This window comes from Ovis canadensis, chromosome 9 (genome assembly GCF_042477335.2).
Source record: "Ovis canadensis isolate MfBH-ARS-UI-01 breed Bighorn chromosome 9, ARS-UI_OviCan_v2, whole genome shotgun sequence".
NCBI classification, from domain to species: Eukaryota; Metazoa; Chordata; class Mammalia; order Artiodactyla; family Bovidae; genus Ovis; species Ovis canadensis.
This window is the reverse complement of record NC_091253.1, coordinates 31,577,298-31,593,897: the sequence shown is the minus strand read 5'-3', so window position 1 is coordinate 31,593,897 and position 16,600 is coordinate 31,577,298. Positions and strand designations below refer to the sequence as shown.

The window sequence follows — 16,600 nt, the reverse complement described above, 5'->3', positions numbered from 1 at the left end:
TCATTTCCCTGGTCCTGGTTACTTTTTACTCCAGGAGGAGAGGTGACATGCCTAACTCTGAACAGCTTGGGCCTTCAGACGTGCAGCGAGGAATATGGAGGGGTCTGGCGCATTATGGACTGTGGCTCCCCAGACACTGAGGTCCGCACCTACCCCTTCGGATGGTACCAGAAGCCTGGTAAGTGACCTGCCCTGAACAGCTACACAATTATTGCTCAGTGCCCCTGGGCAGTAGACATTATTTCTTCCATTTTAAGATGAAGAGAGTATGGTGCAGAAAGTGGAAGTTATTTGACCCAAGCCACATAGCCAGCAGGAAGCAGAGTCAGGTCACAAACCTAGCTCTGACGACTCCAAACTTCTCTCTTCCCCTTTTCATGCTGTGCCTGGTGGGTCTTCCACAGCCCACGAGCTATTGGATGTGAAACTGTCTAGACGCACTGTCTGGCTGGTTTTCCCCCAGCTCAAGTCAACTGGCCATAGAGGCAATTGACTAAGAAATTGAAAAAATAAAACTGACTAATAAACTAATAAATGAAACCAATGGCAGGTTGGCTACGTGTTCCAGAACTATGTCCAACCCTAGAGACCTGGGATCGGGCTCCTTGGTGGAATCTGGTCCTTGACACTTAAACATGAGATTACTAATCCCGAGACATTTTGTCACTGCAGAGCAGGTATTTTTGGAGTTGGTTGTTACCAGGCTGAGTGGAATCCTCTTTGCTCCTTCCTTGAGCATCCTGTGTTCTGAGTTCACTCTATTTATGACTTTTATTTTATCTTAACATCTTGAAGTGTTTTAAGAAAAACATTAGGACTGTATGATGAAATAGCCTCAGTGGGTTTCTATGCATGTGTGCTAAATTGCTCAGTTGGGTCCGACTCTTTGCAACCCCATGGACTGCAGCCCAGAAGGCGCCTCTATCCATGGGAGTCCATAGGCAAGAATACTGGGGTGGGTTCCCATGCCCTTCTCCAGGGGATCTTCCCAACCCAGGGATCAAACCCATGTCTCCTGTAGCTCCTGCATTGCAGGTGGATTCTTTACCACTGAGCCACTGGGGAAGCTCTGGGTTTCCATGAGGGGAGGAGGGGTAATGCGCCATATAGAGGAGACTTTAACCAGCTCACAGAGGCTGGGGCATGAACACTTGCCCAGGTTGGTGGCTCCGCAGGAGATCCAAAGCCAGCTCTGGGTATTTAGGGCCTTCAGAACTGAACTCTCACCGCTCAGTGCCTCCTTGCCCATCCGTTCTCTCACACCTCTTCCCATCTCCTCACGCCTCTTCCCATCTCCTCACCCTACCTACCAAAGGCTGGAAAATGTCATTTTTCATCTTTCCATTGCGCAGGGAAGGGCTGGGTGAAAAGAAGCTAAGACATAATTCATTTGTTCAGAAATATGGGAATCAGACCAGAGTGTTACAACATCTTGGCAGGAGTCGGCCAGGAAAAGTATTCAAGGTGGTTATTGTCCCAACTCTTTTCCATCTGTTCTGTTCTTTTTATCTGACTGCAGAGACTATTAACTTTTTCCGACATATATTTCACAGGGTCAGGCTGAGGACTCAGGAGTTCTGACCAGGGCATTGACCCAGCATCAGCCGTGCCTCTGGGGTCTCTGGTTTTCTAAATCCAGCCTCTATTCTTTGGAGTCTCCTTGTGTGTGTGCCTGGCTGAATGCAAGCACTGTACAAGTGTTATCCCATCTAATCCTTACAACCACTGTTAGATGAGGAAACAGAGGTCTATGGAGGCTAAGTCACTTTCCCAAGGTCATAGCAGGTAAATGATGGAATTTGGACTCAGGATTGTTGGACTCTGTCAAAAAGAATCAGGTCCAAATAACCAACTGTATAACCAAATGATATAGCTATATTCAGCTACGTGACATATTCACTATGATGTAATGGCTGAGTATGAATACGGTATGATTCCTATCCTCCAGATGCTCCACTTAAGGAATAATTGACATTGTTGCTGTTTAATTGCTCAGTTGTGTCCAACTCCTTGTGGCCCTGTGGACTGTAGCCTGCTAGGTTCCTTCTGTCCTTGAGTTTTCCCAGGTGAGAGTACTGGAGTGGGTTGCCATTTCCTTCTCCAGGGGATCTTCCTGACTCAGGGATCCAAACCACATCTCCTGTGGATTCGTTACCACTGAGGCACCTGGGAAACCCTAAGGGGCAATTGCAGACTGAAACTAAATAAGCCATTCTAGTGCTGGATCGGTCATATCATGAGTTTAGAAGTTTTGAAACTCTTTTGAGTGTCCATACTGAGTCATACATTGTGCTGGGCAATAGGAAATGTGAAATTAATAAGATGTAGTCATTTTTCTTATTATAGATGCTCACATCCTACTAAGGAGGTCGTGGGCGTATGTGATTAACTGTAGTGTCCTAGACTCGGGACCAGAACAGACATGCATAAGGTGTTGTAGAAATACAGGAACAAGAAACTAGCTCTGCTTCCGAGAGGTGGGGATCCATTACTGACAGCCTCCTGCAAGCCCTCTTTCATGCTTCAGGGACCACTCCCTGTAGGTTCTGGTCTGCTGGCCTGGAGCCACCCTCGCAGGCCGGTTTCCACACTGCACACTGCCTGTTTTCAGTGCTTGGGGGAGTGGGGTGAAAGATTTTAAAATGCCACAATAGCATCAGTTTCTCAGGGCCCCTGGCTGGAAAACACCCTGAGATGTGCATGGCTCAAGGCCATTCTGGTGTGCATGGCTCTGAATCTCCAATTTCAAAAGAGTGGAAGAAAGAGGGCTGGCTGACACAGAGTTTTGGTGACCTGGTGTGACCCATGGCTCCCATCCGAGCAAAACCAGGTTCTCCCCAGTCCATCTTTCTCCCTTAAGTCATCTTCATCAGAAGCGGGTGGTGGGGTAGGTCTTAAGACGATGAATGATCTCCTCCTAAGACCCAGGCAGAGAAAAGGAATATTATTCAAGGAAACTGGTTCCACTAATTAGACTGTTCTCGTAGTTCAGTCACACTGATCCAGTACAAAGTCACCTTTTGATTTCTGATACAGTTTGAGCCAAAACAGTCAGTCATCTTCTGGATTCTGCACCTTAGTATGGTCTTGTATTCTGCTTTCTGCTGTAGATAAAGCTGCCCCAGTGCAACTCTGGAACCCCAGCGAACAAGCTGCCATTGTCATTACTCTCTCCCCATCCTCGTCTTCGTGTTAGACAGCCACGCACAGCCACAGGAAGAAGGGGCCCCGCAGGAGCAGCGAGGCTGCGCAGAGGGTCCCGCGCCTGAAGGGCGACCTCTCAGTCAGCATGGGCACAGGAAACATGGGTTTTACAAGGGAATTCTTGCAAAGAATTTCTGTAGTAGATTTTGCCCTGGCTTCAAATCCATGGCTTGGTCATGTAGCATTCTGCCATCTATGGTTTTGGAGGGGGAGGAGTCATGACCTTGAGCACTCTGAGAGCAGGTACTTCAGGGAAGAGTGAGATTCCTCCTGAGATACTGCTCGGGGGGGACCATGTCGTCAAACTCAGAGAGGCGGAGACAAGAGGGGTGCACAGTGAGGCAGGGAGCGTGGTCAAGGACCTCAGGGCAGAAACCCAAACCCAGAGAGAGAGAGAGGACAGATGGATGGCTAGATCGATACAAAGATAGATGATGGACCGATGGGCAGATAGATAAAGAAACAGATGATGGACAGGTAGATACATACGTACACACACGTATACACACACACATACATATTCCCTGGTGGCTCAGACGGTAAAGAATCTGCTTGCAATGCAGGAGACCTGGCTTTGATCCCTGAGTTGGTAAAACCCCCTGGAGAAGGGATGGCTGCCTACTCCAATGTTCTGACTGGGAGAATTCCATGGGCAGATGAGCCTGGCAGGCTACAGTTTACAGGGTTGCAATGAGTCGGACACGACTGAGCCACGTTCAGTTTCATACGTACATCGGCACATAGTGACTTAGATAGACATAAAGCATGCCTTCCCTACTGCCATCTATGTTGAGTGATGAGCATGGACTCCTGACTTGACTCTGGGCTGAGAACCAGACACAAAAAGCGTAACCCGGGGCCTGTACCTAAAGATCTGGACAGAAGAAGGGGAAAGGAAGGGCCATTTGTTGAGCTCCTAATATAATAATAATGTGTTCTGACACTCAGTTGTGTCCGACTCTTTGCAACCCCATGGACTGTAGCCCGCCAGGCCCCTCTGTCCATGGGATTCTCCAGCAATAATACTGGAGTGTGTTGTCATACCCTCCTTCAGGGGATCTTCCCAACCCGGAGATCAAGCCTGGGTCTCCTGCATTGCAGGTGGAGTCTTTACCATCTGAGCCTCCAGGGAAGCCCCTGCTACACGTCAAACACCCTGGAAGCACCAGCGATAGAAGGTCCTTCCCCAAAGGGTCGAGCCTGGCCTGGGAGGCAGACGTGAGAGAAGGAACATTTCTCAGGCACTTGGTGATGCCAGAAACGCTTCTGCAGTGCTCTCCCCGCGTTTGCGAGGACCACCGTGGGGCTGGTGCTCTCCTAGCCTGTCATCAGGAGTAACTACTCCCTCTGTCCCAGAGAACAGCTCAGCCCTCTGGCATGTCTTACTGTGGGGAGATGCAAGGGGACTTCTGGAGCTCAAAAGGGGAGCAAGAAACGTTGTTCCACAAGGGATCGCGCCAGAGCCACTCCAGGAGGAATCTGGGCAGAGATGAAGGCGTTTCGGGTGGAGGGTGCAGGGACAGTGGGTAGGATGGCCATGGTCCTGCCCTGCAACCCCCGGACCCCCAGAGACCTGCACGCGGGCAACACGACCCTGGTACTGAGCTGTGTTCTCAGAACAAAAATGGAAGTCAGGTTCCTAGGAGCCGGGAGAGAGGCACAAACCTAGAGCAGCGAGCGCCCAGAGGGGCTGCCCAGAGAGCCGTGTGATTTCTCACTGTTGTCCAGAGTGAAAAGAAAGTTCCAGGGATCTGAGCACAGAAGCCAGAGGCCCAGGCTGAGTGACTGTGGATGCAAATGAAGCTGTTTGCAGCCCCTTCCGGTCAGGGCGGCAGTACTCAAAGAGGAAGCGTCTTAGCAGCCATGGTGGGAATGGAAGGGGAAGAGGCTGCTCTGTGGTCCAGCTGCCTTGAGGCTCCAGGCTGCCTGGAAGGGGGCGCCTCTGGGTCTCCGGTACCCACTGGCTGCTCTCAGAAGGGAGCTGAGCTGCTGTTCAACCCCCCACCACCCCCTCCTCCTACCTCTTGCAGCCACGTATGGCCTGCAAGTGGGGCAGGGTCTTTGGTTTGTTTACAAAGTCAAACACAGCTTCTAAAAAAAACCAATAGAAGCCTCCCACTTCCTCTCTTCTTCTGCTAAACAAATGCACTTGGACCCTGTAGATAGATATTCTAGACACAGGAATGACTTGGAAAGGAAGTGACCGGCTCTTCTAATTCTGCCTCTCTGCAGCCCACATAGAAACCACCACACGTAGGAGAGTTTACTGTCTAATTCATTCCTCAGCATCACTCGCATCAGAGCACAAGCATCTGCCATTTGCTTAGTGCCCTGTCGGCTCCTTGGCTAGGCTAGTGTTTGGCAGGCAGCGTCTTATTTAGTCCCCAAACGACATGATGAGGTGGGGTCTCTCCTTACCCCCATTTTCTGGTCTGCTGGCAAATGTGTTACAATTAGGGAGAGCTGGGCAGGTGCAGGGCGAGGGGTCGTGGCTGCCACTTTCCATGGTGTAAATACGCCGGCTGCAGCCCCTTTCAGGCCACCAGCTTGATGTCGCTGAAAGCAGAGTTGGGAAGAAGCAAGAAGGGTTACCATCCTCTTGCTTAACAAGCATGAATTAACTGAGCAACTGGCTCAAAGTTGCACAGTGCAATTCTCTGTAGGAGGGCCCCCAGGGAACGAGGCTGTTGAGATTTTCAGCGCCCCAGGGGGCCCAGGGAAGCTGAGAACTCTCAGGGTTCAGCTATTCCTGTACACTGAAGAAGGTCCCACCCAGAGGGTTGACAGCACCCTGTCAGGGAGCACTGTTGGGGCTGAGAAAGAGTAAGTAAGGCAATTGCAGCAGATCTGGGTGATAAACGCCTGGACGTGCATATGGTAATTCTCCCTGTGGACAACTTGCCTAACTGTTCTCACAGCCTTGGATATACAGAGTTTCTGGCCATTCATTATGTTGTATAAATCTTTCCTTCACAAACTGAGCTTGCTTTGAATTTCCAGACAGACTTCCAGAAGGAGAATCACTGGGCCCAAGAGGGTGGATGTCTGAATGCCCTTGTTACAGATCCGTCAAATAATTGTTCTCTGGAGTGTGCTGACTCTCAGGATCTTTGCTCTGAGAAAGCAAAGATGGGCATTTAAATGAACACACTGGCCCCCTGGGTACCATGGAGGGTGGTGGGTGGTTCTGAGTTTTGTGTGAGGAGCTCACAGGATGCTGGGTGATGGAAGACTTGGCTCAGTGACCTTCAGAGTGAATCCGTGGACCAACAGGGTCAGCATCACCTGGGAACTTATTAGAAATGCTGGATCTTGGGCCCCAGCCCACACCTGCTGGACCAGACACTCTGGGCGTGAAGCTCACACAGTGTGGGTCACCAAGCCCTCCAGGGGATTCCAATGTCCTCTGAAGGCTGGGAACCAGGCTCTAGAATGATGACCGGGAGCAGCTGCTTATAGGCAGATGGAGCCAAGCAGGATGGACACATGATAACTGAGGCTCTAGAACTAATGGAGGCTGGGTCACGGCGTGTCTGACCAAAGTCAGGAGGCAGAGGAGGAGATGGGATGGCAGGGGACCCAAACCGGGGCTCTGGGGCCCAGATGGAACATGACTCTGACTCGAGGCTTTCGTGGAGGCAGACAAGCCTGAGCATCAATGATAAGGATGTGTTACTATGAAAGACTGATTTTTTTTTTAATTTTGCTTCACCTACAATTTCAGTAGTGCTGAAATTTTAAATTTTATTTTACTTTATTTTATTTTTTTCTTTTGGCCATGCCCCAAGGCATGTGGGATCCTTGTGGGCTGGGGAAGCCAGGCATGGAACCCACAGCCCCTGTGTTGGAAGCTCAGAGTCTTAACCACTAGACTGCCAAGAAGTCCCTAAAAGGGCAATATTAAGAGTAAATAGTGGCCAGCATTTATTGAGTGCTTACTGTATGCCTGAAGCTTCACATATACTAACTCATCTAAGCCTCAGAGCCCTAAATGAGATACTATCCTTACTCCCATTTTACAGACAGGGAAGCTGAGGATAAGGAAGGTCACCCTGGGTTCCTGACCCTTGACCCTGAGCCTCACCCATGACCCTTGACTGCTGACCATGCTGCACTGTAGCTCAGAGAGGGAGAAGGTCTGGCCGCACTCCTGGTCTGGGCCATTGGGAGAAAAGGATGCTGTGGCTTTGAAGACTGTGATCTGTTCAGTGAGGGGAGAGGCAGGGGAGGGGGCAGTTAGCACTGATGGGCAGCTCCTGGGTGTGTGCAGTTTCTCGTTTAATTCCAACATCATCGCCTCATACCAGTGCCCAAAGCTGGGGATAGAAGAAGCCAGATCACTTGCCCATTTGCCCTGCTTCTGAGAGGCACATGGAGGTTGGAGCCCAGGCCTGTCTGCCCACCTACTCCAGGTTCTGTCCACCTGCCACGCTGCCTGCCATGAAGAGCTGCCATCTTGTGGCAGCTCTGTGCCTGGCCCGATACTACCTCCTGTCATGCTCACACGCAATTCTCAGCGTAGGCTGTGTCATCCCCATTGTACAGATGTGGAAACTGAGGCCCAGAGGGGCTAAGTGCTTCCCTTAAGTGAGTCAGCTAAGCAGCGATAGTGGATATTTCCCTTGTTCACCACGCATCTCTAGGTGACCACTCTCTGGAACATGGCTGGTCTGTACTTTTGCACCTCTGGCTTTGGCAAATGGTGTGAAAATAAGTGCTATGTGTTACTCATAGGCAAAGCTATGAGAGCAGGGGTAGCCTTGTCTTTTCCCTGCTGCAGTATCTGGGAGGCAGGGGTGTGATGGAACCTCCCCTTGCCTAGGGCTTGAAGGGGGTTGACACAGAGGAGAGCCCCCAGCACCTTCAGCAGGCCCTTGGTTGCTTTAATCCCCTGAGTTGTTAGGATGTCCCTTCATCTCAACCCACTCCATCCTGACCACACAGGAGTGGGACCAGGCGCTGGGCACACTGTCTTGTCTTTCATGCACACTTTGTGCCACCAAGTAAGACCACTCTTCCTGCCTTTGGGGCTCAATGATCCAAAGAGTCACAAAGGGCTAAAAGGCCGTCTTTGTCTTCTTTTCAGATTCTCAAAGTGACGCTCCCAGTTTTTGCCCTTCGGTGGCTCTGCCTGCCCTCGAGGAGAATGGTGAGTCCTTGGTCTTGTTTGTCTCTCCTGTGTGAGGCTGACTTTCTCCTCGCTTCTGTCCAAGAGTTTATAGCTCACGGGAACCCATCACGTTTCTGACCTCAAGCTCCTCTCGGTTAGACACATGCACGGAAAGGGCAAATACCAGCACCACAGCCATTTCATAGATGAGGAAACTTGCAATGGTTAAATGATGGTGAAGCAATGTAGCCAAGCAGAGGCTGAGTGGGACGGGAGCCCAGTACAATAAGTCCGCCACACGTGTATGAGTTCCATCCCAAGAGCGTGTTCGAGTCTGACAAAGTTAGCCTAGGTACCCAGCTAACACAGTGGGCTATACAGTAGTGTACTGTAATAGGTTTATAATGCTTTTTGCACAAATAATGCATACGAAACAAACACAAAAAATGAAACGTGTTTAATCTTACAGTCCACTACCTTGAAAAGTATAGTAGTCCAGCGCTACAGCTGGTGCGTCTCAGCAGTGCCAGCTGTTTCACCGCTGCCTTTACCCCTGTTTCTGGACATCTTGGGCTTGAAATAAAGATACTGCACGACCGTGCTCTGTGCAGTTCTGTACAGTAAAGTACACAAACTGCCGCTTGTAGAGGATGCACGCACCTGACCATGTACGCCAGGCGCGTGAACTAGCTTACGTGATTGGGCGTTCGCACGGACGTCTGCATCTTTGAAAGTCTGCAACTTGAAGGTCCGCACGTAGGGGGTTTCCTGGCGCTCCTGATTTCGTTCTAAGGTTTGCTTTCAGCGTGTGGCGTGGTGACGAGGCCTGCACAACCCTGGGGCCGTGTCGGGAGCCATGGTGTTTGGGCCCAAAGTGAAAGGAGTCAGCTCTTCTATGTGCAGAGGAGTTGGCGCTCAGAGCCCTGGGTGCCCCCGAGTGGCACAGTGACCTCTGAGGCTGGGGACTGGCCTTGAGCCCAGGAGCACGGGCAGGCTGAGGCTGCTGTCCCTCCCACACCTGGCCCTGTGCCCGCCACTGCTGGCCCCATGTGCTGCCCAGGCAGTGGGAAGTGTGGGGCGCTGGGTGCCGGGTGGGGCAGGGTGGGAGCGGGCAGCCCAGCGTGGGCCTTACTGCGCCTCCCGCTTCTGCCTCTGCTTAGTCAGGAAGCGCGAGGCTCTCATCATTCCCGTCCGGTGACACGATGTCTGAGGGGCGCTAGACGTGTGTCATTACAGCCCTGGCTGAAGGGACAGAAAGTGGCTCGAGTGGGAGGGATCGTTTTTAGTCAAGGCTGGGCCGAGAGTACAAATGTCCTCAACCGTGTCGTCACTTCCTTCACTCAGTGAAAAGAGCTGACTTTGTGTATACTTTTTTCCCCCTGAGTGTTCTATTCCGAATATCAATGTCTAAGCACTTACAGATTTCATGTCTAATTTGATCATCACACCAACCTCTAAAGGCAGGTTCTATCTTCCTATTTGTTAATTACAGAAAAATGCAAACCTGCCAGAATACAGAAGGGGGAAAAAACAAAAATCACAGGATTATTCAGAAGTTACTCCGTGTCAGTTAATACTTTGGTTTATTTCCTACTCTCTCTGGATTTTTTGTGAGTGTGAAAAGTAGCTGTAATCTCTCTTCATGTTTTGTTTTTACCTAATATTGCATCATGCGTAGATTTCCAAACTATTGTAGGTGTGCTGACCATTCGTGCATGCGTGTATAGATTCATTCATTCGATCAAGCTGTTACCCCTAAAGTGCTCCCACTCTGGTGATGAAGAACAAAGAGAACAGTGTCAGCCGTGACTGTCATGCAGTTCACTAACTCATTCCTCTATTTCTGGGCATTTGTTTTTGGCTTCTCATCACCATGAAAATATCACAAGAATCCCTTTGTGCATGAAGCTCTTTGCAATGTCCAGATCATTTCCTGGTGGTGGTGGGAGTACCTTCTCTGAAGCAGAATTACTGGGCTTGAAAACTCTAGATTTTAAAACTCTAGGTCTATATTGCCAAATTAGTCCCAAACCCTTGTTTGTAGTTTCATACTTGCTAGCAGTGAATCAAAGTGTTTTTTTTTTTCCATCACGTGCTTAGAATTCTTAAATACTATCACTAAGAAATCATTTATTAAATTTATGGATAAAGAAAGTTTTGATATCTTATGTCAAATGTATACTGTTAGATAGGAATCAATCAACGTATAAGCAGCTTCAGGTGATTTTACAATGCTTCCAGTCTGTTTTTGGTAAGATTTGGATCACTGAGAGTTGGATCACTAACAAAAGAAAAAAGGTGTAGAATTCCACATCGCTCTTCATGAATACACAAAATCTATGGATCTGGGTAGATGTTTTGAAAGTGGAATGAGATGTCACAGTATTTTCAAGTATGTCTTGGATGAGTGTGGTTTGAAAGCAGAAGAGGTGTGGGGCCAACGTTCCACCTGTGCACAGAGCTCCCAGGTTGGAATTAAGAGTGTGAGCTTGTTCGTTTGATGTGTCAGAGGCAGGAGCGTCATTCTGCCTTCAGGGTACTGGTGCCTCTATGTGATGCTGACATGGATGGTGTGCGTGCACACACATGCAAATACACACCAAGGATGTGTAAATCCCTCATCTTTATGCACTTTTTATTCAGGGAGAAAAGGAAGTATTTATTAAGTGCCAAACATTGCATAAATCATTTCATGCTCAAAAGAAAGTGAGATGGTCATGAGGTCTATTTTTTCAAATAAGGAGTCCGTGGCTCCATTAGGGTAAATGAGCACACTGGGATCGGAACCCATGGGATTAGCCCCACTAAGAGTTGGATGAAAATGTTTGGTTTGAGCTTCTGGAAGGGGTGGCAGAGATGAACTTCCCCATCTCAGGCTTGTCCAGAGACCTTTTAAAGTCTTGGCCTTGTTTCTGTTATGAAGTTGTGTGTATAAGCTACCCCTTCAACGTCTGCTTGGAAAGGGGGATCCTGATGCAGTGATGGGTGGATTAATGTGGATGGAGGAAGGTGACCTATGACCTCAGAGCCAGTCTTGGGTACATTCTGTGTGCTAGGGACCACTCTAGGGTCTTGGTTTGTGTTGCTCCAAAGGAGGTTTCTAACACATTAGCAGGCTTGAAGACAGCAAAGTGAAAGCGTTAGTCTCTCAGTCGGATCCAACTCTTTGTGACCCATGGACTGTAGCCCGCCAGGCTCCTCTGTCCATGGGATTCTCCAGGCAAGAATACTGGAGTGGGTTGCCGCTTGTTCCTCCAGGGCATCTTCCTGACCCAGGGATTGAATTCGAGTCACCTGCATTGCAGGTGGATTCTTTACCCCTGAGCCACCTCCATAATGAGCTTCAAAATGACTCAAACGCTCTCCGTTTGGACTGAGGTGGAGATGCATGGTGCGTGGACAAGCTAGGCTTTGAGAAAATAAGGACAATTGTGCCATCTATGTGTTGAGAGCCATTTTACTCTCCTAGGGAAAATTGTATGTTTTTTTAAAATAGGCAAAACGGCAAAGATGCTATTTCTTCGTAAGAGAAAAGGTCCATTGGCTCTTAAAAGACCTGTGACAACCAGTCCAGAGTGATGTTCAGGACATTGGAGCCTTTCTGTATGATGGCCACTATCTCCCCGTCCCCTGCAGGCCAAGCCTGGGGTCTTTCAAGGGGTAATTCCCAGGATAATCGCTTGCTATCTACTATTTCAGAAGCTCTTCTTTTAGTGGTGTCATTGAAACAAACGGAGTATTTAGAGTGCAAGCCAGAGGAAAACACAGAATGTGAGTTTTAGAAAATTGTGTCTATGCTCTCAGTTTCTTTCACCTGAGGAATTTGAAACACCCTTTAAAATACGCCCCAGCTCTTGACTGTGAGCACAGGTTGCTACCGGCAGATCAAGGGTGTCGGTGAGGCTGCAGCTTGAGAGGGTGAGAGGTGTGGCTGAAGAAGATGCCTGGTCAGAGTCTGCCCTGCTCAGCTTCCCCAGCCTGGAGCTCAGCAACAGTGAAAAAGTCTGAATTCCAGGTTGGTGGAGATAGAAGTGGCTGTGCCAACAGTCCTTCTTGGGGACACACGATTGTAGTCAATCAACTTTGTCTGCTTGGCCTCCATCCTTTCCTGGCTGTGCCAAGGGGCTGATGGAATTCAGTTGATCTGTTCTGCAAATGTTTTCCGTTAAGCTGGAGACAGAATTGTGTGATCCTAAAAAATGCCAGCATTGGCAGGAAGTGTGTGTCTGATTGAAGGAAACATCGGGGCATTCTGGTGCGGCCATGGGCTTTGAAGTCCGTCCACCCGGCTTCCAATCCTGCCCCATCACTTAACCACTGGGCACTCCAGGGCCAGATTCCTCAGCCTCCTCAAGCCTCTGTTGGCCTCTGTAAAGTGAGGATGGTGGTGAAAAATAAGAAATATCAGTCTAGTAGGTTTGTGTTGTAGAATAAAGAGTACAAGGCTCAGCACAGAACCTGGGAAGACTGGGTGTTCAAGAAATGTCTGTAATAATTCCAAAGCCCAAACCCATCCTTTTACAGAGGAGGAAACAGGCAGAGAGAAAGAGTGACTCTCCCAAGTCATAGCCAGTTAAGGTCAGAGCTATAAAGTCATGAATGTTTCCATTATTATGTACCTAGCAACTTAATCTGTCAATCACTGAGCTAAGTACTTCCATATTTTCATCCCCACAACTACCCTAGGAGGTGTGCACCCTTATGTCCATTTTACAGACTTGGAAACTGTTGGTCAGAGAGGCCCAGGGTCATAGAATTCATGAGTGGATGAATGGTAGAGCCGGGATTCAAACCCAATCTGATCCAAACCCAGAGTCTCCCCACTGAAGATGCTGACTGTTGCTGGTTGGGTCCCCCAGGAATCAGACTCGGTGATCAGAATGCAGGTCATTTTTTAGGAAGTGGAATCAAGAGGGTGAAGAGGAAAAGAGAAGGATGGCGAGAGAACTTGAGCTTCAGTGCGACTTTAGCTCAGTTGATCTCTGGGGATGCTGGGATGACCTTTAAACTTGTTACACCCTCACATTGGTCACACATAGATATGGCTGCCCTTCTGGGGTGCCACCCTTCTTGCAGGGGTCTGACAGTAGGGTCTCTGCCAGCAGCTGGGGAAGAGCCCTTCATTCCTGAAGGTGGGTCTGGAGGACATCACAGCCTGCATCTCAGGGGCGCTATACTTTAATGATCTCATCTGGGGCTCATTTGAGGCTGGGATGGGAGCTATTAACAACTTTGTCCTGCAGCGACCCTGGGGCACTGTCACCTGCCTGCCGTAGCTGCTAGCGTGGTGATGCGTTAACCCACACACGCCAGTTCTTCATCCTTCTGGTCCTTGGGCTGAAAGGGCCATGTGAGCAGGCACTGACTCCAACATTGCCTCATGTTTGCATAAAACTTAAATCTCCTTTCCAAAATGCACAGAGCTGATGTGTGCACACATACACAGAGACGCACAGCCTCTCTCTGGGCCTCACAGTATAGACTCTGTCCCTATTCATGGGAAGTGGTGTCCAGAAGTAGAGTCCATATCCCAGGGCCCCGCAAGGCAAGGTTGGCAGGCATGCACTCTTTCCTGTCTGCAGCCTGTCAAGAGCACTGAGTCTAGCTGGCAGCTGCAGTGCCCTCCTAGACCAGTGCTTGCAGCCGGGACACCCACCTGTCCCAGCCCCGCGCTGCCTGGGTGGCTGTGACCGGCAGGACTGAGTGTGCTCTGGGCAGAGCCTCGCATTGGGCAGCTCCCCTGGACCCATGTCCTGCTGCTCGGAGACCCAAGGACTGAGATGGAGAAACGGCTGGCAGACTGGAATCCCAGCCACAGCAGAGGGAAGTAAAGTGGGACACAGGCGGAAACTGGCCCTCAGCTTGGAAGGCTCCACTTCTCTCCACGGAGGCAGGAGGAAGCCTCGGGCCAGCTGGTGAAGTGCAGGATATGGGGCACAGTTATGGCTCTTCTGCCTCAGCTGCCATCCCCCTGCTCATTCGCTTATTCGTTCAACAAGTGTTCAGTGTTTAGTGAGCACTCACTCTGCTGGGCACTAGGCTCAAGGGCCAGAGCCATAACGGAGCCTCAGAAAGCCCTGCTCTGTGGAGCCTTCTTCCTAGTATATCTTTGGGGCTGGCACCTCTTTGGCTCTGAGCTAACATCACCCTCGACCATCCCCATCAAAGCAGCCTCTTTAGCACTCCCTACCCCTTTACCCTGCCTTAGTGTCTGCATATCTTTGTGCTATGAAATCTTTTCCCTTGTGTACTTCCTGAGTAATTGTTTGCCCTCCTCTAAAAAGGAAGCCACATGGGGCAGGGGCTTTTATCTGTCTTGTTCACGGCTATATTGTAGCTCCTAGAAACATGACTGTACCTAGCCAGTTCTCAGGAAATAGTCCCCAAATGAGTGAACATATTTCTCTTGTTTGCTTGCTTGTGAGATTTCACGCTGCAAAGGGTAGATATTTGGTAATTCCTGGTTTGATCCTAAACACTGAGCAAAGTGTCTAGTAGACGCTCAGTCTTATTTTATTTACAGGTATTTGCTTTTTTAAAGAAAAATATAGATATTCATTTTGCTCTAGGCTAGTAATTTAAAGCTAATAGTGACTCAATTAATGCTTGTTGAAAGTATGACTAGATTAATGAATGGTAACCAGGTGAACGGATTAGAGATCACATGGGATGTAGGAATCCTGTCTTTGCCCTCCTTACATTGTGAACTTGACCAATTTAAGGGATACTTATGAGTTTCCCTGGTGAGGGCTTCCCTGGTGGCTCAGAGGTTAAAGCATCCACCTGCAATGTGGGAGACCTGGGTTCGATCCCTGGGTTGGGAAGATTCCCTGGAGAAGGGAATGGCAACCCACTCCACTATTCTTGCCTGGAGAATCCCATGGACGGAGGAGCCTGGTGGGCTACAGTCCGTGGGGTCGCAAAGAGTCGGACATGACTGAGCAACTTCACTTATGAGTTTCAGTTGTAACACTTATATAATGGAGATGATGGCGTCTTCAAAGAGCTTGTTATTGGACTTTAAAGATGCCTTATGTGTAAAATTGCTGCCGCAGTGCCTGATGAAGTTTGGCCTTGTTGGAATTAGGTCAAGCGCTGCCAGTTCTAAGGGATCCTCTTCACAGGTCATCTTCGTGAATGCTGCCCCTGCACTTGTGCAGTATACAACCTGTACAACTGTACATGGCATGTCTAGGAGACATTTGATTAATGTTTGCTGAATAATTGTGTCTTAAACCTTTGTTAGATCTTAGAGACTGGAGAAAACAAAGGATTTATCTTGATAATTTCCTTCTCAGATAGCACAAGTTTTGTGCCCAGTCGATCAAGGATTGGCTCAATTGAACTGAAGGGAAATAGGGTAAAAAAACAAAATATGCTAACCTAGGACCTACCTTCTTTTGTATAATAACATTTTCCCCAAAAGTGGTCACATTTTAAGAAGTGGGTAAACCAGGAAGATTTAATTTTTAAAAGTGGAAATTCAGACCCTTTGTTAAGCTTTTGAGGGGAAATATCTCAGAATGGTTACCCCTCCTAGGACCGCTCTAATCACTGTGAGCAGATTATGAATTAAACCATCTCTGAAAGCAATCCATCAACAGTGGTAGATTTCCTTTATTTTTATGGGTTATAATAATTCTGTTGATTAAAAATGGTAATACTATGTTACCAGTGGCTAGTGCTACACAACGTTTTTATTTTATTATTTTTTTTAATTTTTGTTGTTGTTTAGTCGATAAGTCATGTCTGACTCTTGTGACCCTGTGGACTGTAGTCTGCCAGGCTCCCCTGTCCATGGGATTCTCCAGGCAAAAATGTTGGAGTGGGTTGCCATTTCCTTCTCCAGGGACTTCCCAACCCAGGGATCGAACCTATGTCCCCTGCATTGCAGTAGGATTCTTTACCGCTGAGCCATCAGGAGCCTGTGCTGGATTCTCTGGCCTCCTTGGTGGAACAGAATCTCATTTGTCAGGGCAGTAGTCACCTTCCCTCCTGGATGAATGGAGTCCAGAAGTGGAGAGGAACCTAGCACAAGGGCACGGTGGGAGGGCTTCCATGTAGACGTTGCCTCATGGAGGGGGCAGCAGGGCATGAGATGAGAGGGGTGGGGTCGGAGGATGGAGGAAGAGGCATTACTGGTCCTGCTGTGATGGTGTGAGGTGGAGAGGATGAGGTCCCCGTCAGTGGCGTATTCAAGCATGTTGGAGATTCCCTCGCTGTGGGAGGGAGTAGCTTCAATGGCCTCTTTGCTTCTCTTTTAACTTTTCTATTTTGGTAATTCTA

At 49.0% G+C, this 16,600-nt stretch overlaps 1 protein-coding gene across 1 annotated transcript in view; it reads left to right on the top strand.

The window, feature by feature from the left end:
- The window catches only part of TG (thyroglobulin), a 231,795-nt gene that overhangs the window by 82,620 nt on the left and 132,575 nt on the right, over positions 1-16,600 (top strand). The window contains exons 34-35 of the mRNA XM_069599831.1: positions 35-178; positions 8,291-8,353. Of these exons, the coding sequence (XP_069455932.1) occupies positions 35-178; positions 8,291-8,353 (207 nt within the window). The remainder of the gene's footprint in view (positions 1-34; positions 179-8,290; positions 8,354-16,600) is intronic.